At 47.4% G+C, this 23013-nt stretch overlaps 3 protein-coding genes across 17 annotated transcripts in view; 2 read left to right on the top strand and 1 right to left on the bottom strand.

Annotated features, from left to right (window-relative positions):
• The window catches only part of DNAJC1 (DnaJ heat shock protein family (Hsp40) member C1), a 149484-nt gene extending 142712 nt beyond the window's left edge, over positions 1–6772 (top strand). The window contains exons 10-12 of the mRNA XM_031444710.1: positions 2467–2515; positions 3735–4189; positions 6542–6772. Of these exons, the coding sequence (XP_031300570.1) occupies positions 2467–2515; positions 3735–4189; positions 6542–6610 (573 nt within the window). The 3' untranslated portion in view covers positions 6611–6772. The remainder of the gene's footprint in view (positions 1–2466; positions 2516–3734; positions 4190–6541) is intronic.
• A 226-nt stretch (positions 6773–6998) lies between these two features.
• On the top strand, positions 6999–10762 carry LOC135319356 (uncharacterized). The gene is made up of 6 exons (XM_064479243.1): positions 6999–7031; positions 7435–7538; positions 7653–7940; positions 8637–8791; positions 9319–9549; positions 10538–10762. The coding sequence occupies exons 1-5, from the start codon at positions 6999–7001 to the stop codon at positions 9528–9530; spliced, it is 792 nt and encodes a 263-aa protein (XP_064335313.1). The 3' UTR covers positions 9531–9549; positions 10538–10762.
• Positions 10763–19482: 8720 nt separating this feature from the next.
• Positions 19483–23013, bottom strand: part of MLLT10 (MLLT10 histone lysine methyltransferase DOT1L cofactor) — a 161266-nt gene continuing 157735 nt past the window's right edge. For 14 of the 15 annotated variants that reach the window (XM_064479374.1, XM_064479376.1, XM_031444711.2 and 11 more), the window contains one exon: positions 19483–21247. In XM_064479374.1, the coding sequence (XP_064335444.1) occupies positions 21203–21247 (45 nt within the window). In that variant the 3' untranslated portion in view covers positions 19483–21202. Of the gene's footprint in view, positions 21248–22233; positions 22361–23013 lie in introns of all 15 variants that reach the window. The other variant, XR_010377934.1, reaches the window with a different exon arrangement.

Raw genomic sequence — 23013 nt, 5'->3', positions numbered from 1 at the left:
GTCCCCAGGGAGACCGAGGGACAACTGTATAGCACAAAGAGAACTTGGCCTATTTCCTCACCTATAAAATAAAGACATTTGGATTCAAAAGGCAGTATGTTAAAGTGGTCAAGAACAAATATTTTAGAGCCTGACTTGCCTGGGTTCAGCTACTCATTGGCCTTTTAATCGTGGACCTATTCTCTCTGGGCCTCAGAATTCTGTAAAATAGGGATAATTATATACCTATGTAATATGGCTGCTGAGGAGTATGTGTACACACACATCTTATTTAGAACAATGTCTGGCACATAGAAAACTTACTGTTACACAGATGAAGTCCTTTTCAGATCTGATGACCCGTTGTCATGTGGTCAATTTCTTTGAGACTGGCATGCCAAGGCAGAGTCGGGGGCCAGGGATATAGATTAATCATTTCTTTCTTAAGTTTCACTGAACAGATGGTGTGAGATACCAAAGGGGAAAGAACGTATGAAAGGCAAAGACAGAATGTTGAAGAGAACTGTATCATGGAGCACAGGGAGGAGTGCGTAGCGGGGGCCAGTGAAGGCCAGGGAAGGAGCGTCCACAGAAAGGGAGAGGCAACCGTGGGATGGAAAAGACACCTCCAAGGAAGACAGTCTTCCAGAGCAGAAAACCACCTTGAAGGTGTGAAAGTGTATGAGATGTATCTGAGGGACAGGGAGAAGCTGCAGACAAAAGCAAAGCAAAGTAATGGATGGGACACAGTTCAGTAAGGATTCAAGAGGAAGGAAGATGGTTTCTTTGAATTGAGATAAAATGTGGGAAAGATATATGGTGATGCAAAAAAAAAATTTGAGTTGGGAAAGTTGAAAGTCAAGGAAGCTCATGTTGGATAAACTATTTTTTTTTCCATAAAATAAGAAGCAGGGTCATCCATAGAGAGGAAGGTAGGGAATAAAATTGAAGAGCGTTTCTAAGCAGCTTTAAATATTTCCTCTGATTCTGCCCTTTCTGTGAATGGAAAACAAATGATCCACATCAGTTATAACCGGTAATATTCACTGAGCCTTTAATATCTGCTAGGTATCATGCTAAGAGTTATTTCCAACTTAACACATCCCTAACAGACAAAGGTATTACTAGTTTTATCCACATATTATGGAGGGTCACACACGAAACAGAGAAAGGATTGGAAATGCTCCAGGTTACCCAGCTAGTAAGAGGTGGAACCAAGACTGAACATGAGCTGTAGCTCTGAGCTCTTCACAAGCATGCTTTCTGAGGTTTTACTCTGAAATTTCATTAAAGCAGTGAAGTACTGGTTCAAGAATTTACATGGATTAATGACATGGAATACAAAGTATAGAAAAATAGCCCATGTATACAATGGAAAGTAATTTTAATAAAGTTAAGATTTTACATAAAGGATGCCTTGTTTAATAAATGCATTGGGGCAATTAACTATCCACTTTTAATTTTTTAAATTAATTTTGATCTCCTGTTTAAAACATATAATAGAAATCAGAACAGTGGTTGTCTACAGGAGGGTAGAGATGGGCTTAGGGGCACAGGGAACTTTTTGGGGTAACAGGAATGTTCCATAATTTGATTAGAATGTTGGTCACATGGATCTTTTTTGGGGTCAAAACTTACTGAAATGTACATTTAAATCTGTACATTCCGTTCTGTGTAAATTTTATCTCAGTTTTTAAAAGGGAACTCTATCTGTAGATCTCCAAGACATTGTAAAATTTTTAAAAAGCAAGCTATAGGGTAAGATAATATGATACCATTTATGTAATGGAAAGAGAACAGAATTATTTCTGTGGCTCCACACTCGTGTTTATAAATGTCTCACAGTTCTTGGGTCCAGCTGCCCAAGTCCACCACAAGGTCCTTCCTCTAGTGTCTTATGTGCTCTTAGAATTTCTTTCTGGGATGCAAGGAAAAGAAATACTTTAATAATAACATCATTAGCTTAAGAGTATATTTCCTCACTGTTCATAATACTCATTGGTATAATATTCTCCAGTGAAGTTTTTTTTTTTTTTTAAGTAAAAGCAAGTTTATTTGGAGAGATACACATTCCATTGGCAGAATGCAGTTAGTCTCAGAAGGCAAGAGTGGCTGAAAGATACTTTCTTCCAGGAAATTCTAAGTAAAAAACATCGCCTGTGTGTATAGTGATTTCAAAACTAGTATATCTTTAGAGGCACCTTGGATAATGCCACTGTCCTGAACCAGAAGTAATCAGGTGACCTGAGTTCTCATTCTGACTCTGCCACTTGATTAGATGGATATTTTGGAGCAATTCATTTACTCTCTGGGCTTTGATTTCCTTGTTGGTTAAAAAAAATGGATTGAACTGATGGCTGAAGGTCCATCCAGGCCTAAGATTCAGAAAACCCTATTCATTCATCGGACCATATATAAATTAGGTCCCTTGACCCACAAGAGACATGTGGAAAGTAAGATTTTCTCTGCTTTTGTATTTTGAAACAGGTGACAACCAAAGCCAAGCAGCTGAAGGATTCAGTTACCTGCTCCCCAGGTGAGTGAACACCCACGTCATTCCCGTTAATCTTAAAGTAAATCCCTTTTTTATAACAACTTCTTTTAATACGATAGTCAAATTGTTTTGCCCAGTGGACTCTACTGGTCATCTCCCTAAAAGGCGCTGAATTGCAGGCACCAGCAGGCTAACCCAGCCCTGCACATGTAGTGCTGCTAAGATGTATTTAGTAAGTTTGCAGAACTGTAAAACCTGTTCTTCTCAAGTGTTGGTGGCGGGTCACCACCGCACACCCAGTGTCCATCAGGAGGCACCCAGCATCTTCCCCAAGAGTCTGTTTCTCGAAATCCATTTCCTCCAAGACTAACTAGAATTTTGTTAGCGTCCCCGTACTGTCTGCTTGGAACCAGGAAGTAAGAAAATGCCTCCTAACCTTCCTGCTCCACTTACATGCAGGTCCCTGTACCAGCCAGGGACCAGCAAACTGTGCGATCTGAAACGTCTGCCCGGAAGGGCTCTGGGGAAGAGGGCAGTTCCAGATTGCTTTCCTACCAATACGGCTGCTGGTCTGGGTGTGGACGCAGAAACGGGCAATGAGTGTTTTGAGAAAGAAGCTCCCCCAAGACAGTCTCCAGAAGTGTGTTCTCGAAACGGCAGTGTGGGGTGGGCGCAGACAGATCTTACCAGAGCATCGAGGTGTCCCCAGTGTGTGAGGAGATCGGGTAAGGGGGTCTCTGAGATGACACCTGTGGCTGGGAGGGGGCGTTTGTTTGCCCTTTTCTGTCGAGCGCAGCACCGGTGGGGGTGGGGGGAGGGAGGAGAGGGGGCTTGACGCAGAGAGCAAGTGTCCCCAGCGCAGGAGGCCAGCACGGTCACTCTGTGCTCGTGGAATTAATAACAACTCTGGGTTCTGAACTGCATCCTTCCTCACCTAGAAAGTAGCCCGGGTGTCCCTTCCCAAAGAGAACTTTGCATCCTCTGATCACAGTCTGACTGTAAACACTCACTAATCCTCAGAGTGGAGGGAAGGACAGACATGGAATCAGACAGAACCGGGTTCAAACTCCACCTCTGCTGTTTTCTGAGGCTGACTTTCCTCCTCCGTAAAGTTAAGATAGTTGATACCTATCTCTCTAGAATAGTGTGAAAAATAAGTAAAACAATACATGCAAAACGCCTAGCCCACCGGCTGCTGCGTTGGGGCAGCCTCTGTCACTCTTGCCCCCTGAACTGACCTGCTGTATGTCCTTCCTCGCAGGAATGGTCAGACTCTCTGAACTGAGGGCAACAGCCCAGAACTCCAGGCCCAGCAGGCCCGCTGCCACCTTGCCGGATGACATCATCACCCGGAGAGAAGAGGGCGAGCAGGCGGAGGAGGAGGGCGCGGAGGAGGAGGGCGAGGAGGAGCGGGAGGTGGAGGCCGCGGGCGCGGACAGCCGGCCCCGGAGGCGGAGGCCAGCGCGGCTCCCGGAGGCGGCCACAAAGGCGGAACCGGAGGAGAAGGTCCGAGGCAAGAGGCAGAAGGACTTCGACCTGTCAGAACAGAACGAGTCCAGTGACGAGGAGAGCCCGAAGAGGGAGCGAGCGCGGGCTGCAGAGGAGCCCTGGACTCAGAACCAGCAGAAACTTCTGGAACTAGCATTGCAGCAGTACCCAAAGGGATCCTCTGACCGCTGGGACAAGATAGCCAAGTGTGTCCCGTCCAAGAGTAAGGTGGGTGACGCCGAGGAGGAAGGCCCGGCCCCAGCTCTAGAAGCGGGGCTGCGGCCGGTTCCAGCCCGCCCTCCTCCCGGCGCCCCTGTCTGTCTGTCTGTCTGCAGCTGCCGCCCGGTCGTTCGTTACCGGTTACCGCCCAGGAGGTCTCCCGATGGCGTGCGCATCGGTGCCGCGATGGGTTAGTGTAAACGAGGTCGAGTCTGACTTTAACCATTATACAGACTCAGCGAAAAGCCCACGCATAGAACGTCAACTTGCCTGGCAACAACCCGGCCAACCTTCTGGAGCGTTGGCTCCGCGGGGGACAGTCTGAGAGCAGCAGGGGCAGCGTCCTCAGGGCCTGGAGGGCCAAGGGGGCCCGGGCTCGTCAGCGGTGGGTCCGCAGCTTTCTCAGAATTACAGGCCCTCTTAGCAGTTCCCGAGGCCTTAACCAGGGGGCGCGCGAGGCAGACGGTGTTACCACGGTCCCCAGCCCTGAGTGTCACTTCATCTGGACATACCAGGGGCACCTGTTGACCAGAGGCCGGAGGTGGTGCTGGGGGGATGGTCAGCAAGAGGTTGACTGGTGTCAGGATCCAGCTTGTCTCTGTAGCCTTGACTGTTTACTTACAATAGACTTTCCTCCCTGTTTGCACTTATTTGCTTAAATACATCTGCCGACAGTTTCCAGATAACAGCTCAGACGGGAGGGAAGACGGGCATCCCCGTGGAAGGTCAGCCTGGACCCTGCCTCCGTCTCTCACTCCAGCAGTCCTGAGCTGTAGGGCCTCATGGTGTGATCTTTTCAACCCAGGCCTTTCCTGACACAGTCTACTGGGCTTCTTTCCTTCATCTGAGGCACCAGGAACATGGAGAAATCAAGAGAACTAGTCTCTCCTGCCTTCTCTGCCTGTCCCGCAGTGGCCTGTGGGCATGCTGACGTTCATTTACATTCTTACTTTTTTTAAATTGAGATTCACTGTTGGGAAATCTAGCTCGTGACCATGAATGTCCCCATGTGTACAGGTCTAGTTTTCTATCACCTACTTTAAAATGATGAAGTTGAGAATTCCTGGGGAGAAAAATAAACCATTAACAGTTGATCTATTTGAGAAACACAGACCCTCCCACCCTCTCTCACTGTCCTGCCAAGGCATTTCCCCTGAATTTCTCCAGCATCTGTCAGGACACAGGCATTTACATGTATGACACTGACACTGGCTTCAAGTGAAAGAGCTGGAACCCTGGATTCCTAGGGATGGGACACTCAGAAACTGTGGCCTGGGGTTTGGAGACCTTCCTGTTTCACGTGGAAGGTTTTGCACTTTCACGGTCCTGCAGACACACCCTTTAGGCCTTGACGTTAGAGCCAGGTCTGGGGAGCTTGCCTGCCGCTCATCCACTATGGTGGGGCTCCCTGGAAGTGGCCCGCAAGTCACTGGGAGTCCTGGCCCTGAAGGCAGAGCCTCTGCCCAAGGCCCACGCGGCCCGGGCTCCTGGCCGGCCTGGCGCCTCCCCCAGTGGGGTGCTGGGCCCCGCGTGCTCGGTGTCCAGCCCTGGGCGCCCCAGCCTGCAGCAGGGCTGTTAGGGAGAGGCTGACATTTTAGGTGGGTGCTCTGGGGATGCAGAGGAGGCCTTTCCTTATTAGAAGATTCTCTCAGAAACTGCAGACAGGGAACACTGTTCTCTTTCAGGGCAGCTGATAAAGTCACCTGCCGCGGAGCAGAAACCAGTTTGCGTTTGACCTTACGTTGGTGAAGGCTTACAGTGCCACTGGGGTATTTTTGAACAGAAATGGAAGTGGATTCTAGATAGTATCTTGTGATAAATAGGAGAGCAGTGAGGCCCCTCCCCTGCTTAATCCAGGGGTCCCCACCCCAAGGGGTGACAGCGACCGGCAGCTGGGGTCTGAGCTGGCACCTCTGCAGCCTGGCAGGCCGGCCGACCTCCATGGGGCTGGGACGGGCCAGAGGGAGGACTGGTTGCACTCCAAGCCCCACCCCTCACCGCTGGAAGGGCCCTGGGGGAGGCAAAGCCAAAGGAGGTTAATACTGTTGATGCCTGGCCTCAAGGTTTTTGGTTTCTCTGAAGTAATGTGCTGTGATGAAATAGTGAAATGATAAGATGCTAAATACCACTGGTGAGCGTGAGGTCATGCTCACAGTAACCGCCTCTGCACCACAGACTGCAGCCACCAGTCCCCCTCCCCCCCCCCCCCCGTGCCCTGCACACCTCCTGCCCAGCTCAGCCGGGAGCCCCCAGGGGGACAGGAGAGCCCTTGTCTGCGCCGGGCAGGCAGGCTGGCTCACCACACAAGGGTCACGCTGACTGTGGGAGTAACTGTCCCCTCTCCTCTCTCTCTCTCTCCAGGAAGACTGTATTGCTAGATACAAGCTGCTGGTTGAACTGGTCCAAAAGAAAAAACAAGCTAAAAGCTGAATCCTCTGGAAGATGATGTTTACCTTTATTTTCCAAAATGATTATTTTAAAAATCTTATGCAGAAATTTGCATTTTGTACCTCAGTATTTCTATATGTCATGTGCCTTAGTAAAAAAAAAATTAAATTTAAAATAAATGTTGTGCTACATTGTTTAAACAAATACTGTGTTAAAGGAGACAAAACAGATGTGGGTATTTTATGGGTTATTTTTCCCTTCATCACTGCAAAGTTTAATTTCCTGGGGAGCAAACTGAACAGTGCTTTCTAGCAGTCAGGCAAATGTATGATTTTGAAGGAACATGAGTGAACTAACGTGTAAGAATTAAGACTTAACTGTGTTACTTTGACCAAAGAGCACATCACTTACTGAGTGTTTCGGTAGCAGGATGCCAGTGTGTGGGGAGAAAAAAACCAGCCTGGTATTGAGCTAGCTGGCTAGGAATAGCGTGGGGTTAATCTTAATTGTATGTATGTGCATATGTTATGTGTATCTAGAAAAAAAAATAAGCCTAAATGCACAAGGACATAGGTAATAAGGTCTAAGTAAAGGTGGTTTGGTAGAAATACATCCCCAGCGGATAGAATTTCCAGAGAACACGCAGGCAAGGTTTTTAGGAACTGATGACACTGGGTCCCACTTTCTTGTGCTGTTCGTTTTGACTGAACTGTCACCGTTGGCTGAGTGTTCTTTTTTAAATCTGTCATTTGCTCAGGGCTTGGAAATAGTTTGCTAAAGTACAAACTGCCTAAACTTGAAAACCATTAAGATCACCAGAACATGTTTAAGGGAGGTGATTTGATAAAATATCTATAAAGACATAGGTTTTCTCTAAGGATGGAAATGAGGTTAGTTTCCTGAAGAAGGTTCGGGTGGCAGCGGCCACCACTGACTCCGTGACCTTCCAGCCGGAGGACGTGCACACCAGGTAAGCCTGAGCCCCTGCCAGTGACACCGGACTCTGACGCTGTGGGCAGCTCGCCAGCTCGGAGACGTCAGAGAGCAGTGGAAAAACAGCAACGTGCCACTAACTGGCTCGAAGGCACTGTTTTCACAGAAGAGGCTGCCGGGGTGGCACTGGGGCCGACATCTCTCCCCCCAGAACTCTCTCCTGGAGCCACAGGGCTGTGAGGTTGTCACTGTGCACTCACTGCGGGCCAAGTCCTACGTCCCTGTTCACAGGGGAAGACTTAAAGGAAAAAGCTGCTGCACAGAGGGAAACAGAAGAAGATTGTTCTGGCTGCCTTCCGGGCCCTGGGTCCATCCTGTCCCCGAGTCCAGCGTCAGGCCTGTCTTCCATAAAGCTTGGCTGTCCACCCTGTGACATCCTGTGAGCATCCTTCCATGACATCACTGTTTCACTTACGGAACTTTCAGCTGGGTTTCTGTCTCACATACACACACCCCTAACTCCCGTTACAAGTTTTCTGAGCTTTCAGTGTGGGGAGAGCCCCACAGGGCTCAGAGATGCCATAAGAAGTACAATTTAGGATGAAATCCCCTTATTTGCCAACCAACCTCATCTTTTGTGGATTCATTAAGGAGTCCCTAACATAGTTTTCTCCTGATGACTGGCCCTGCCACCAGCCCCTTTAAAGGAATCAGAAAGGGGCCCTTTCTGCGTGGCCACCCCTGTTGGGGGGACTCAGCGGCTGAGTCGTGCTGAAGTAGGGCCAGTGGGCCGGTGGGCCGGGCTCCCGAGCGCACACTGGAGACCCCCCAGGCTCAGTTTGAGAGAAGTCACCTCGGTGCAAGGGCACCTCCGAAAGAGCTGCACGACACATGTCGCGTGGGGACCAGGCCCGGCACCCCCTTCCTGCCCCCGGAGAAGCGCTCCCCAGGCCCGCCCTTCGCAGTGCTGCCTGTGCGCCTCTCTCTCCCTTCACACCTCTGTAGTGCCTTCTTGTACCTCTTTTTCTTGATTCCTTATGTGGAAAAATAGGGAATAACGCTGGCTGCTGCTGGCGGTTAGGATAATCTGGCTCAGTGAAAACAATAACCAGCCTTTTTCTATCTGACCATCCAGGCTTCCCGCTCCGGAATTTTCAGCGGCTGTCCACACAGGGCGCAGGGCACACGGGCCCCAGGCGCTCGTCCCCTCGCAGGCTGGAATCCCCACCTGGGCCCAGGGAGTCCTGGGCCACTGTGTGGACTCCTGGGGGTCTGGGAACCCTGCAGAAGGTACGCAGAATCTTCTTTTTGTTTTGAATGTGTAGTTTTCTGGAGAGAGGGTCCACATCTTTCTTTAGGGGTTTCTCACCCCAGTTAAGAGCCTCTGCTCTGGGATTCACCCTCGTGCAGCCCACGGAGGCCCCAGGTGGAACAGGGAGACTCCTCTGATGTGGCCTCTGACAGAAAAGACCCAGCACTCTACCTCCTCATCCTTTGGGGTCCTCGCCCCACTAGGTGCAGGGGCAGGGCCTGCTCTTGCTGGGTCTGGAAGACCCTGGGCTGGCTGGGCACATCCTCTACCCTTTGCCCAGGCTTCTGCCTCTACCCAGCCCCCCGGTAGGGCCTCCAGGGGGCCAAGGCTCAGGGGCGTCTGCCCTCATCTTCCCAGGGGATCAGGTCTTTTATCCTGGAGTAATTTGCATTTACTTTGTCCAATGGGGGCAAAATCTCACAGCTCCATCGTCACACCTCTGACACCCCCATTTTCAAGCCCATTCTTTCATTTGTCCATGTGAAACCCCTGACTGTTCCAGCAGGTTCCCGCCCAGCATCCAGTTCGCAAAGGCACAGGCCTTGCACACTTGTCTCCTGGACTGACCCACGTGTGTCTGGCAAACATCCCAACCCACAAGACGAGATATGTTTCGACTGGAACATAGCGGCCCGCAGTCTCAATCTTCTGGATTCCCGTCTCAGTTCAGAACGAATCATAAGCAGCCTTTCCCTGTCCACGTTCTGGATGCCTTAAGAATGCCTCTTGCCTCTTGGTATGTGCCAGCCCCACCCCCAAGCCAAGCCCACCCACCCCTTTGAAAGTGGAGATCTAATCCCTTTAAAACACCATCAGCCTGACTCACATCTCTAGGGTATTCCTTGTAGTTGTTTGCTTTAGCAGTTTACATTCTTCCTATAACTTAAATGGCACAGTTAAAATTGTGATGGTCTAAACACACGGAGTGACTGTATGTCCCAGGTGGCCCAGGACAGTCCCAGTTTATCCTGTCTCCGTGCACCCAGCTGGGATAGCATGTCACACAGGCACCCCGTCTGTGAGGGACTTCTAACAGATGGTCCATCCCGAGATCCCAGAGGGTCTCCCAACTCCCCCAGGAGGATGGGTGGCTGACCGCGTTGTGCTGCAGGGACACGAAGGAGTCAGAGCCCATCCTGAGCAGGGCCTCCTGCCGCGGCTTTTCCTGCCCTCAACAGGAGGGCTCCCTTGTGGCTCCCTGGGCTGCCGGGTTGTACAGGGACCCCAGAGGCGGGGAAGCCCTATGCCAAGGGCAGGGATGCTCAGTGCTGGCCGAGACGAGATAGGCCTCCCTGCCCCGTGAGTCCACCTGTAGCTCCGAACACAGCACGGCTGGCCTGGAAGCCACCCCACTGTCTTGGCAGGAGTCCCAGCCTCCTGTTTGAGTAAACTGCTTGGCCTTCAGCCTTCAACTTTATTCACTGGGGAACTAAATTAACACGCTGTAAAACCGAGCCACTGCAATTATTTTCCTCTGGTCTGGAGGAAAAAAGAATGGCTTCGTGTAGAACACAAAGAGGGAAAGCACTTAAGCAATCTGATTCCCAGGGGAAGCTGTTAGTGTCTGAAAGTCCAGTAAAGAGAGCCGGGCTGGTCCCAGTGCTGTTACTTCCCCCTGTGGAAGAGGGGTGATCAGGCCACACCCCTCCTTCCTCCGGGGGCGCTGCAGGGACCCTCAAGTCTAGCCCCTTACTTGCGCCCTCCACTGCGTCCTCCCACTCCAGAAACTGCTGCAGGAGTGAATGAAAATACCCAGTCTTTCTGCAGGAACTTGACTGCCCGCCTTTCGCCCTCACAAAACCGCCCCAAGCCGTGGTGTGAAGATCAGTGTCTCCTGGATCATTACAGGAGTTAACTCAGCTGAGCCCGTCTTTGCTAAGTACAGGTTAAAAAAAAAAAAAATCCTACTTTTCCAAAATGAAATAAATGGACAGAGATTTGGATGACAATGAGGGAGTCATCTTTGAATTTTTACGTCCTAACGTACAAAGCAAAATGAACAATCATGTTTTCCGTCATTGCTCAAAAAGGAATCTTTTGTAAAATTTAAGATAAAATATCAAATTGTTGATCCCAAATTATCTTGCTTCCAGTCTGTCTCACAAAGGCAGGTGTTACTGCGGTGACCAGAAGGTGCCTCCAGACTTCTGACCACAGCTTTATCTTCATTTTCAAGAGGCTTGGCCTAAGAAACCCTGGGTGGAACTCTCCACTTGGGCTAAACTGAGGTCTATCCTGTGATGTAAAAACTGGAATCAAAGACCTGGATGTGGAAATGTTTGCATGGGGCTGCCTTTCCCAAACAGGAAAGAGGAGGATTCGGGCCTGGGGTGGGACGGGATATACTCAGTGAACCCAGACTTGCTTTAATCCTGGGATCTGTCAACTCCAAACCCTCCCCCTGCTCGGCACCCGCGCCTGGCAGCAAAGAAACCAGTCGACGTTTGCAGCGAGCTGCAGGCGGCCGGGGGAGGCGGGAGCCGAGGCGGGGGTTGGGGGCGGTGCGGCTGGACCCTCCCGCGAGCGTGGTGTCTTTTTCCTGGTCTCGGCTTGGACTTTGACTCCAAACCAGAACCAGAGCTGCAGTGATGGAGAAAGACTATTCTGGTGGAGGAGTTAAACGTGGGTCATAAATCAGAAGAAAGTAAAGAAACACCCAAGAACCTGAGAAGCGCGCAGCTGTGAGAGTGGCGGGCGGGGAGCCGGCGGTTTACGAGGTCGCGACACTGCACTGAGTCCCCAATAAAACCCAAGAGCGAGCTTTTACGTCCGCGATTAAAATGTCAAAGGCTCACACTGGGCTGAACAGCAAGGCCACCGGACCCACGGCTGGGAGAGGCTCGGGCGGCCTCCGCAAGGCCCTGGACGGGAGTCGCCCTCCGCGGGCTTCGGGAGCTGCGGGGCTTCAGCCAAGAGCCCGGGAGGGAGGAGGGCGAGCCGAGCCGGGAGGGGCCGCGGGCCCAGGAAGGACCCGAGAGCAGCCCGTCGGCGCCAAGGTGGGCGGGCTCTCGGTCCAGGCAGCACAGGGACCCGCCCCCAGAGCACCGAGGTCCGAAGGCCGCCCAGACGCTCCGCCTTCACTGGCGGGGCTGGAGAAGAACCGGCCAGGAAGGAGAACCACCGGCCTGGCCAAGAGTTTGCAAAGAAAATGTGCGCCTTATTTTGTGCAAAGAATCCTCTGCACAGGAAAGAGTTCAGCTGCAGAAACACCTGTCTGTGCTTGCTCTGGGATGAGAGCGGGAGAACCAGAAAGATCGCTGCAGCAGGAGCAGCGGTGGTGCCAAAAATGTAAAACCTCCTAATTAATCCGTCTGCTTGTTAAGTGAGCCAAGTGAAAAACAGCAGATGCATCAATCAGAATTTGAGAGAAACCAAATTAACTCGCTCAGCAAAAAAGTGAACGTCTTGCTTTAAACTTTACAAGGCACCAGCACAGTCGAAACACTGCGCGCCCGCTGCTGCCAACGGCGCGGGGCCGTCTTTCCCCGGGGCTTCACCTGGCCCAGCAGTGCCGCCCGGAACACGGGGTTCGGCCCCCTTGTCGCCTGCCCCTGTTCCTCACGCCACCCAGCTGCTCCCGCTCACGTCACCACAGGCCTTTCTGACCACTGGGACCAGGGGCGTTTTCAGGTTTGGTCTTCAGTCCTGATGGCCAGTGGTGGTGTCACCTTCCAACTTCCCTCGGCCTCCAGTGCTTTAAGGAAGTGGATGTAATTTTCAATAAAACATGGGGCTCTCCCGGCCCCTCCTCAGACCTCTGTGCAGACGCTTCATCTCCCACCTGCCCTTTACACCTTGGGGTCCCCAGGGGCCCGTTCTCCAGGACCCTCCTCACCGCCCGCCTGGACCAGCTTTCTGGTTCCCAAGCCCCAACCACCACCTACCTACCTCTGCTCTAGGGAGCCGGGTGCTTCCCTGACGTCCAGCACCGAACAGACTTGGAAATCTGCCCTCTGGGTCCCCTCATCAGGAAACCAGATGTTAGATATCCTCCCACAGAACCGAGAGGTGAGACCCCACTCACAGATCTCTACCCCAGCACCAGCCACGACATCTGTCAGCTCCTTCCCCTAAAAGCCTCCACTTGGTGCAAACACCCCTGCTGTTTCTGGCCCACTCTACTCAGGAGTCACTTCCCAACCCTCCACAGGATCCCACCTGAACCTTTCAAACCAGGTCAGTTCCCAGGCCCACCATGGTTTCCCAGACCTGTGTGCGCGGTGGGCCTGGCCTCACCCGCACACGCACCCCAGGAAGGACAGCGCTGGCTGCCGACTAGGAATTAATGCCAAGCCAAGTTTTCAAATTTTTAAAGAAGTGGTCATGATAACATTTGCCATTTTAAAAATACGTAACGCCAGCACCTAACAGGGTTACCAGCACCTGGAGCTGAGTGTACACACGGTGGACATTGTTCCACAGTCCTGTGCCTGTGGGATGCCAGGCCCAAAGCAGCCAGAGGTCTGGGCGGGGGAGACAGGGCCGCCAAAGCTGCAGGGACGAAACAGCGCTGCCTCCCTGAGGGGTCTGCTCCTTAGGACAGACTTAAGACTAAAGTCACAATCAAAGGACGCTCACAGTTCAGAAGTCTCTCCTGAACTTAGAGAACTGTAAACATTCAGCTATCAGTATGAAAGAGGCGTGTCCTTTGATGCCAATAACAAGGTGAGGGATGGGACTGTGAGTGGAAACAGTTGGCATGAATTTTTAACAAGGTAAAACTATTTGAAAATCTAATGGCTTTCAACTGTTTATAAAAGTTCACAATTATTTCATTTTGAAAGGCCTAGTTTAATTTATACAAAAAGACAATGTTATCAATGTTTCCTTTTTAATGAGGAAAACTAAGATGAGTAGTATCTGTCTCACTGAGAGTTCCCAAATTCAAAACAAAAGACCGTCTCCTACTTTTAAAAGCAAACTTGCATTTAGTTGTAAGGCACCCTTTGCCTACAACGCAAAGAGCCTCTGTCTTGGGGGTGTCCAGGTACAGCCACCATCCCATCCGTTGACGGAGAGCTTTTAAGAAAACCACCCGGCGATTTGTTTTCCCGGCACTCGGACCCAGTGCCTACTCTTGCCCGATGACAGATCACACCCCGACAGCACTTCTGCACACAGTCTAGACGGGTAACCCGTCCCTGACCATGGCACCCCCCCCCCCGCCGTCCACACAGAGCACCCCTCCCAGGGCTCAGTGCCGAGCAATGAGCAGCAGCTGCTCATAAACTTCTCAGAGCAAAACTCAGCCACAGCAGGGAACCCCAGAGCAACAACCCAGGTGCATTCCCTGAGGGGGTGAGGCTGCCCAGCACCTCCTAACAGGCAAGGAAAGCACGTAGACTCACACCCAGACACTGACACAAACGAACAGCCAAGGTAAAGGACACGTGTTTAAGACACAGACGCGCACGGCCAGGTAATATTTTGGTTGGAGAGGGTGAAAACTGAGGAAGCAGCTAAGGACGAGTCACCTGTCCTTCTGGAGGAAGGTGCGTCCGGAGCCTCGGGAGAGACGAGAGCTTCCTGAATCAGGTAATCATTTCCCATTAGTGTATCAAAAAGAAAGCCTCCCCAGGAACCTAAAATTCACTCCTTAATAAAGCTAAAAGCCTGCAGCCAGTTCTCCTTTAGTCGACTCAATTACTAGGAGCCAGTTACACAAATCAGTATATTCTGGTTCAGTTAAATCTAGGGTAAAGGCTGAACGTCTGCAAAGCCCCACAGGTGATCATGCACACGGAGACCCAGGAACCACAGATAGATGGGGGTTTCTCATTTACTTAAATGCTGCTTGTTAAAGCTCACTGTATAAACAAGAATTTAATCTTTGCCGACTATGAATACTGCTTTATTAACGTGCTGTAATCCCCACGTGGAATTTATTTTCCTTTTCTCTCCGCCATGATGGTTTTCCTCTTTGCACTGCGGCAGCTTGCTTTCCCTCACTCAGTGATTATCGGAGAGTTGGACAGGAGGTTGGTTTGCTCCCCACGTGTGCAGACTCGACCCCTGAGCAAGTTTAACTCCAGGATGGAATCCCTCTGATGCCAAAGCACAAAGCACCAAGAGGCTCCTGGAACAAACGGACCAGAAGCATCAAGGAACTTCACTCTTCATCTTCTCCAAACAAGGGCACAGAGAGCAGTATCACCAAGCTGGTGACATAGGCCCTTCCTGACTTCACGCTCCTCACAAGAACAACTAGCAACTTCTCATGGACAAGACACCCCTGAGAAAACCCTAGACTACGGGGGTGAGGCTGAAGCACCCCTGCACCACACAGACCAAGACAGGCCTTATCAGCAGGGTAACAGGAGCCGCTGCAAGCTGACCGCACGGCCCCCCACGCCCGCCTCCCCAACCCCTCTACCCTCCACCGGCCAGGGAGCACCACCCAGGAGGGCTCCCCTAAGCCTGCGGTTCCCCCGGTGGGAAAGAGCCCAGGGTCCCAGGGGGGACATTCAGCCCTCACCCAGCTCCGTGGGTTGCTTCACGGGAACCCCTCCTCCAGTCCCACCCCACAGGGCGGCAGGGGAATCTGACCGTGATGGGGGAGGCGGAGGGCTTCTAACAACCAAGACCAGCTCCTACTTGCAGCGCCCAGGCAGCGGTCCCAGCCGGCGGCTCTGCTCCCCAGGGCTTCCGTCGTTCAGACTGGAAACGCGGCGTCTGTGGGCCCCGAGCCCGCCCTCGCAATGCCCGCCGGGAGCTCGTTCAGAGCCCCGCCCACCGCTGAGTGCTTCCCCCGGGGCCCGGCGGGCCGAGAGCCTGAGCCGGGCCTTCCTGGCCTGGGAACCCGTTCTCCACTCCACCTGGGCTGCGAAGCTCACCTGCGGCCCCGCCCGCCGCGGAGCCCAGCTGCCGGCCCTCTGGCCCTCGCGCCCAGGGAGCTGGGCCAGAGCGCACGGGAAGCCGAGGCCCACCTGCCTACCGACAGTGGCACTGAGACAGAGCACAGCCTGTGGTTCCCTGCCTGCAGAGCAACACCCACGGCCCTGTCCACGGGGAATTCAGCGCACAGTCTGGCCTAATCAGGGCCCCCAGACAATGAGCGGTACAAGCCCTGGGTCCCTTCCTGCTGCCCGGCCAGGGAAGGAAGCTAACTCAGAGCCCTGCTCACTCCCGAGTGTAGCACCCAGTCCCGACGGTCCAGTAAGCCCGACCAGAGAGCCCGGGCAGCAGCAAAGCCCATCCTGCAGCCTCACTGGGGCAGAGAACCAAGCCAGCAGTCTTAGCCAACAGCTCTGAGAGCACCACCACCCCTGCCCCCCACTTCAGGGCTCAGGAAGTGGCCTTGCCCCAAAACAGACCCTGAGAGCAGGTCCCACCCGCCCAAGAACGTTACCAGCAGACACACCCAGAGAGTCAAGAGACTGGCTAGGGAAAAACTCTGGCCAAACGGGCCTCTCAAATCTGGAAGAGGAGCCCACTTACTCAAATGCTCAGATACCAACGTAAGGAATCAAGGATTACAAAAATTCAGGTAAACATGAGACTGCCAAAGTAGACAAAGCTCCAGTAACTTGACACCAGAGAAACGCAGATCTATGAACTGTGACGGAGTTCAGAACAATCCGCTTGAGGAAGTTTAGTGACCTACAAGAACGCACAGACAACTGAATGAAAACTAGGAAAACAATGCAGAAAAAAAGTGAGAAGTTCAACAAAGAAACAGAAACCCTTAGAACCAAGAAACCAAATCCTAGAGTTGAAAAATACAGTGACTGAACTGAAGGATTCAATGGAGTTTTAAAAATCAGACTCGAACATGCAGGAGAAAGAATCAATGGCCTAGAAGACAGGATATTTGAAATTACCCAGTCACTGCAGCAAAAAGAGAAAAAGAATGAAAAAGAGTGAAGAAAGCCTATAGGACCTATGGGACACAATCAAAAAGAACTAATATCCACACTATGGGAATTTCAGGAGAGAGAAAGGGCCAGAAAGAACATTCAAAGCAATAATGACTGAGAGCTTCCCAAACTTCGGGAGAGAAATGGACATCCAGATCCATGATGCCCAAGGGACCCCAAACAGGCTGAACTGAATAGGGTTACAAGGTTCTAAGAGGGGAGAGGATAGCTCAACGGCAGAGTGCATGCCTAGCATGCACAAGGTCCTGGATTCAATCCTCAGTACCTCCATTAAAAAATAATAATAGAAAATAAACCCGTGAAATCACCTCCCCCTCCAAAAAAAGAAAAAGAAGAAATAAAAACAGTAATTTTTTTAAAAAGTCAAAGACAAAGAATTTTGAAAGCAGCAAGAGAAAAGAGAGAAGTTACATACACGGGAACCCCCATAAGACTGTCAGAAGATTGCTCAAAGCAAACTTCAGGCCAGGAGAGAATGGGATGATACATTTGAAATACTGAGAGAAAAAAACTGTCAACCAAGAAGTCTATATCAGGTAAAACTGTCCTTCAGAAATGAAGGGGGGAGAAAGATTTCCCTAAACAAACATAAGCTTGAGGGAGCTCGTGACCAGGAAACCTGCCTTACATGAAATGAGAAAGGGAGTTGAGTGTAAGTAAAAGGAAGCTAACATCATAAAACCATAAGAAGGTAGCATAAAACTCACTGGTAACGGTAAATATAAATTCAAAATTAATTTCTGTACTATGGTAATACAAGTCTAAGTTAAAAAAGTAAAAATCGTAACTATAAAAACCTATTATTGGACACACAATATGAAAAACATGTAAACTGTAGCATCAATAATTAAAATGTCAGAGGAGGAAGAAGAGACGTAAGTGTCAAGTTTAGGAAAGCTGTCGAAGTTAAGTTGTTACCAGTTTAAAGCAGGGCATTAAAATTTTAAGATACTTCATGTAAAACTCATGTAACCCACATGGAAAAAACTGTAGTAATTACACAAAAGAACATGATAGAGAAGTCAAAGCGCAGTGATACCCAAAGACATCAAAACACAGAAAAATGCAGCAGGATAAGAAACAAGGAACAACTGACTCTTATTTTGTGGTTGGCTTTATTCCTTTGATAACTATGTAAGTTTAAAAAGCTAAAGCTCTAATCTTTTCTTAGAAACAATGATCAGTACATATATGTGAACTAAAAAAATGTGCAGTATATTGTATGTGTATTTACATGCAATATAATGTATATGTGTAGTCAAACTGTAATAATTCTACCTAATAAAACTGAAAAGAAAAACTAAATAAAAGGAACCATGGATCTACAAAGCAGCCAGAAAACAACCAAATGGCAAAAGCAAGCCCCTATCAGTAGTTGCTTTAAACATAAAGAGATTAAATTCTCCAATCAAAATAAAAAGAATGGCTGAATGGATGAAAAAAAAGTAAGACCCAACAATATGCTGCCTACAAGAGACTTGCCTTTAGCCATTAAAGACAGTTAACTGAGACTGAAGTGATGGAAAAAAGATATTTCAAACAATAGTAATCAAAAAGTAGGGAGAGGTAGCTATACTTATGTATCAAACAAAATTGATTTTAAACTAAAAATGATCAAGAGACAAAGAAGGTCATTATATAATGATAAAGGGTCAATCCGTCAATAAGATAAAACAAAATGAAGAAGACAAGCTATAGAATGGGAAAAAGTATTTGCAAACCATGTATCTGATATCTTTCAAAATACAGAAAGAGCTGATACAACTCAATAGAAAAAAACAAATAATCCTATTAAAAAATGGGCAAAGGACCTCAAGAGACATTTTTCCAAAGAAGACATACAAATGGCCAAAAGTCACTTGAAAAGTCAGTCAACAGGGAAATGCAAATCAAAATGACAATGGAGACCGGTGTGGGGGTCGGGGAGGTGGGGATAGTTCCGTGGTAGAGTGCATGCTTAGCATGCACGAGGTCCCAGGTTTAATCTTCAGTACCTCCATTTAAAATAGTCTAAAATTAAAAACAAAAAAAAGACAATGAGGTACTTACCTCATGCCTGTTATAATGGCTATTATCAATCTACCATCTGATCCAGCAATCCCACTTCTGGGAACATATCCAAAGGAAACAAAAACACCACATCAAAGAGATATCTATACCTCCATGTTCATAGCAGCATCACTCACAACAGCCAAAACATGGAAACAACTTAAATGTCCACTAATGAAGAAGTTGTGGGGTCTGTGTGTGTGTACACATGTAATGTATGACAGAATATTATTCAGTCATTAAAAAAGAGGGAAACCCTATTTGTGGCAACATGGATGGACCCTGGCAGCATTATTCTAAATGAAGTCAGTCAGCGAGAGAAAGACAAATACTGTACAATCTCATATGTGGAATCTTTAAAAAAGAAAAAGAAAGAAAAGAAATCTAACTCATAGAAAAGAGGTGGGGGAAGGGGAACTGGACAAAGGTGGCCAACAGGCACATATCTCCAGTTAGAAGATAAATAAGCACCAGCGCTGTAAGGTACACCATAATGACTACTGTTAACTCTGCTGCACGATATACAGGAAACTTGTAAATCCTAAGAGTTCTCATCACAAGGAAAAAACTTTTTTTGTTGCTCTCAGAATTTTTGGTATCTGAGATGACAGACGTTAACTAAACTTACTGTGGTAATCACTTCACAATATATGTAAGTCAAATATATTATGCTGTACATCTTAAACTTATACAGTGCTGTATGTCAATTCTACCTTAATAAAACTGGAAAAAAAGGCACTGAGTTATAAACATTATTAAATTTTATTAACAAAAACTGTACATTTTCTTTAATACATGTGGAATTTTACATCTAAGTAAAATAACAACACATTCGAAATTTACCATTTATACAAATTGTTACAGAATAACAACCAGTGGGTTAAATAAGTAAAATAAACCACACCGATTTTTTTTAATTATCTACAAAAGATTTGACTTTCTTTAAAATTCCCCTGAACATACAAAAATAAATTAATTTACTTTTCAATTAAATCTACCAATTAGAAATATTACAAATCAAAATATCAATGTTATCTTATGAATTTTTCACAATACAAAACAGATTCACAAAACCTTATTTACAGAAATGAGGTAAGAACTGTGCAATGTTTAACCAAGAGACATATTGCAGAATTAACATGTTCTTCCAGCTAAGTACACAGTGGAGGTCTAATTACAGCTGGGTCTTTTCCACTAATAATTCACACATTTAAGAACAGCTCAGTGATTACATCTCCAGTTGTTTAATTTATACTCTCTCATACTGTCGCACCAGGAGTGGGGCTACCCAACGTGGAAGGGCTGTAATACAGATTTCACCTGTTTCAGGAACTGTAGTGGTGGGTTTTTGTCTTGTTTTATTTGTTTGAAATCATTGTCAATAATGGGAAGTTGTCTAAATTAAGAACAAAAAAGAATTCTTACCAAATCCATTCATTTTCCTTGTGACTCATTAGTGGATAAACACCCAGGTAATAGTTTTGCCTGAGCTACCTACAGTGGCATAGTAAGTTTTTAATAAAGGCAGAACCACGGGGAAGGCTGCTGGTGCGACACTGACTACTCCCGCTACTCGCAAGGACTAACGCACGCAGGCTCAGCTGTCCGGAGCCCTTTCAGCACAAGGCAGGTGCTAACAGGCACTTGATGCAGGCCAAACCCTACCAGCAGTTTCCAGAGTGGCCCCTCTTTCACTTTGAATTGATCTGGTTCCCCCAGCAGCCTTAGAACTGGCTTAACTCAAGGTTTCCTTAAAATACGAGTAGGCCTTAAAACCAAAGAAAAGGCATTTAGTGAAAGAAAATTATCTTTAGCAGAAGCAGACATTTACCATCCTAACTTGATTACCAAAATTGGCCAAATCCTATTAGAAGGGAAATTTTTATAATAAAGATTGCCAAGTCCCAGTGGATGACCTATTTATTTGTAATATTTAACCAATAAAATTCCAGTAGAAGAAATTAAGACAGTTCCTTGAAATTTCTTTTTAAGATTGGACTCACAGAGCAAGCATTCTAAAACCCAAAAGACCATATTTCATATTCCAACTCATACAATAAAATCAAATAGATTATAAACGGAATAAGTCTTTAGTTTTGCTATTCATCTCTCCAATTTGTAACAAAATTAGTTGTGTACCAACTATATTAAATTTCTCTTAGGTTGATAAACTCATTGCATGTAAATTATTTCACTGACAAAAGTTAGTTATTAATTCTTTTTTCAAAGTTCAAAAAATCTGGGTGGGGTGGGAGATATGAGAATTCCGTTTCAGTGCAACAAAGCAAGAAAATCAACCAAAGCCTTACAAGACTGCGCGTGTGGCAGTTAACCCTTTGTCGTGCAGTGGGTTTCGTGCTGCATCTCTTCACAGGTGCACAGAGGCTGCAGGTGCAGCCGGGGGGGGGGGGGGGGGGGGCGGCAGAGCAGCAGGACCGGCGATTTCTACTCGCTTCTCAAGCGTCAGCTTTTCTCTTGAGCAACAGGCCCAGTTTTATCACTAAGTCTCTGCAGTTAAAGCAAGCAAAATCAGATGCATTAGTGAAATCAATTTTTGGCCCACACTTGAGGCAATATCCTCTTAACTGAAATTGTAACTGAGATAAAAGGTGGTATATATAGTTATTCCTTTTTTTCCTACAAGCTGGCATGGCTACTTCTCAGCACAATATAAAGACATGAATTTACTGGCAAACATTCAGTTGCACTCAGTTCAGCCGTATACAAAGACAGATGTGCCCCTCTGAGGGAAATCTCATAAGGAATGAATATAAAAATCACCCCCCCAAGTTAACTTTTCCACAGAAGTAGGGACACAGTAGTGTGGAAAATGAACTAAGAAAGTCATGGGTTCTGATCCCACATGTGCCATTTGTCCTTTGAACGTTAACCTCTTTATTAAGTATCCTTTTACTAATCTACTTTAAAAAAAAAAGGGGGGTTCAAGCCTATTATTATTTTAAAGATTGGAACCACATATATTGTTATATCTAACAAAGATGCCCTGCACATTGTGGGGTACTCATAAGTATTATTTCCCAGCCTTGCTTTTTTCCATTAGGTAATTAATATTGTTTATTTTATAGTGTTTACTATTGTGGTTTTCCACTAAAAATTACATTTCATATTGTACAACTCAGGAAAAGTTAGCTTATAAGCTTGTAATTCATTCACTCTTTAATACAAGAAAAAACTTATGAGGAAAAAAACAGTTAAAAAAATTCTAAATTAATGCAAAATCACTGAGATTTCCCGTGTCAGCACAACTAGGTTTGTGGTGATTCCCAGTCAGGGAGTCAGGGGAACAACAGGTCAAACACAAAGCACTGAAGAGGTAATGAAAACCAGTAATACTATACGTTGAACCAATTCTTGTTACTAAAAACAAATTAAAGTTTCTGAAGACTAAAAGCACAGTAAACAGCAAGCTTTCAAAGTAACGGGAAAGAGCAAACATTGTGACTTTTAACACCATTATTTGCCAAGTCTCCCACCTCATTCTCTCCCTTCTTCCTTTTCCTGATGTCCAGTCTCCATTCTACATCCCAATATCCTTCCTCTAACAGGGTTCTGCCCTGAACTGGAATTTAAGGGAAACATTTATACTCCAGTAAAGTAGACCTAATTGAAGGGGAGAATTAATAGAAAGAAACAGCCTTAAAATGTGTGTGACTATAAGGTACAGTACACCGCTCCTGCACCCATCCTTATTTATCTTAACTTGTACACTGAGAGAGTAAGAAGCTAGCACACAACATCAATAAAAAACTTAAATTTCATTACAAATGTGACTATGATTTACTTTCTGACAGACTAACTGTATTGTCCTAAGCTTTACATATTAATTTTACTATAAATATAATTCAGTTTTAGAGAGTACTTCTGAGCAAAGTAATAGAAATATTCCTAAATTATCTAGACTATTTCTATAATTAAACAAATCACTTAGACAAAGATTCTCAAAACACCACTATTATCTTTTGATTGGACGGTCCCATACCACTTACTATAACTAAAACATATTTTCATTTTGAAAACTGCTGAATTATAAAACAGTCTCCCAATCTTATGTGCAAACTCAAACTGATATACTTAGGGGATATATAAATTGGCTTAAATCCTTTGTGTTTACAATATCCAGCTGCTGAAACAACTGGTTTTAAGAAGAAATTATCAGGGGATAATATATTTTTTAAAAAAAGAGTGCCTAGGGAGACAATCATCTCTGATTATCAATAAAATTCATCTGATGATTCCACTAGCTACAATAAAGC

The sequence above is a fragment of the Camelus dromedarius genome, chromosome 26, assembly GCF_036321535.1.
Source record: "Camelus dromedarius isolate mCamDro1 chromosome 26, mCamDro1.pat, whole genome shotgun sequence".
NCBI lineage: Eukaryota > Metazoa > Chordata > Mammalia > Artiodactyla > Camelidae > Camelus > Camelus dromedarius.
Note: the sequence above shows the minus strand (reverse complement) of the source record. Positions and strands in the feature narration are given on the sequence as shown.

Excerpts from the sequence above, each read along its gene's own strand:
- LOC135319356 (XM_064479243.1), top strand. The coding sequence starts at position 6,999 with ATGCCAGTGTGTGGGGAGAAAAAAACCAGCCTG. Across the intron at positions 7,539-7,652 it reads CCGGAGGACGTGCACACCAG|GCACTGTTTTCACAGAAGAG; the intron begins GTAAGCCTGAGC and ends ACTGGCTCGAAG. Across the intron at positions 7,941-8,636 it reads TGTCCACCCTGTGACATCCT|GCTTCCCGCTCCGGAATTTT; the intron begins GTGAGCATCCTT and ends CTGACCATCCAG.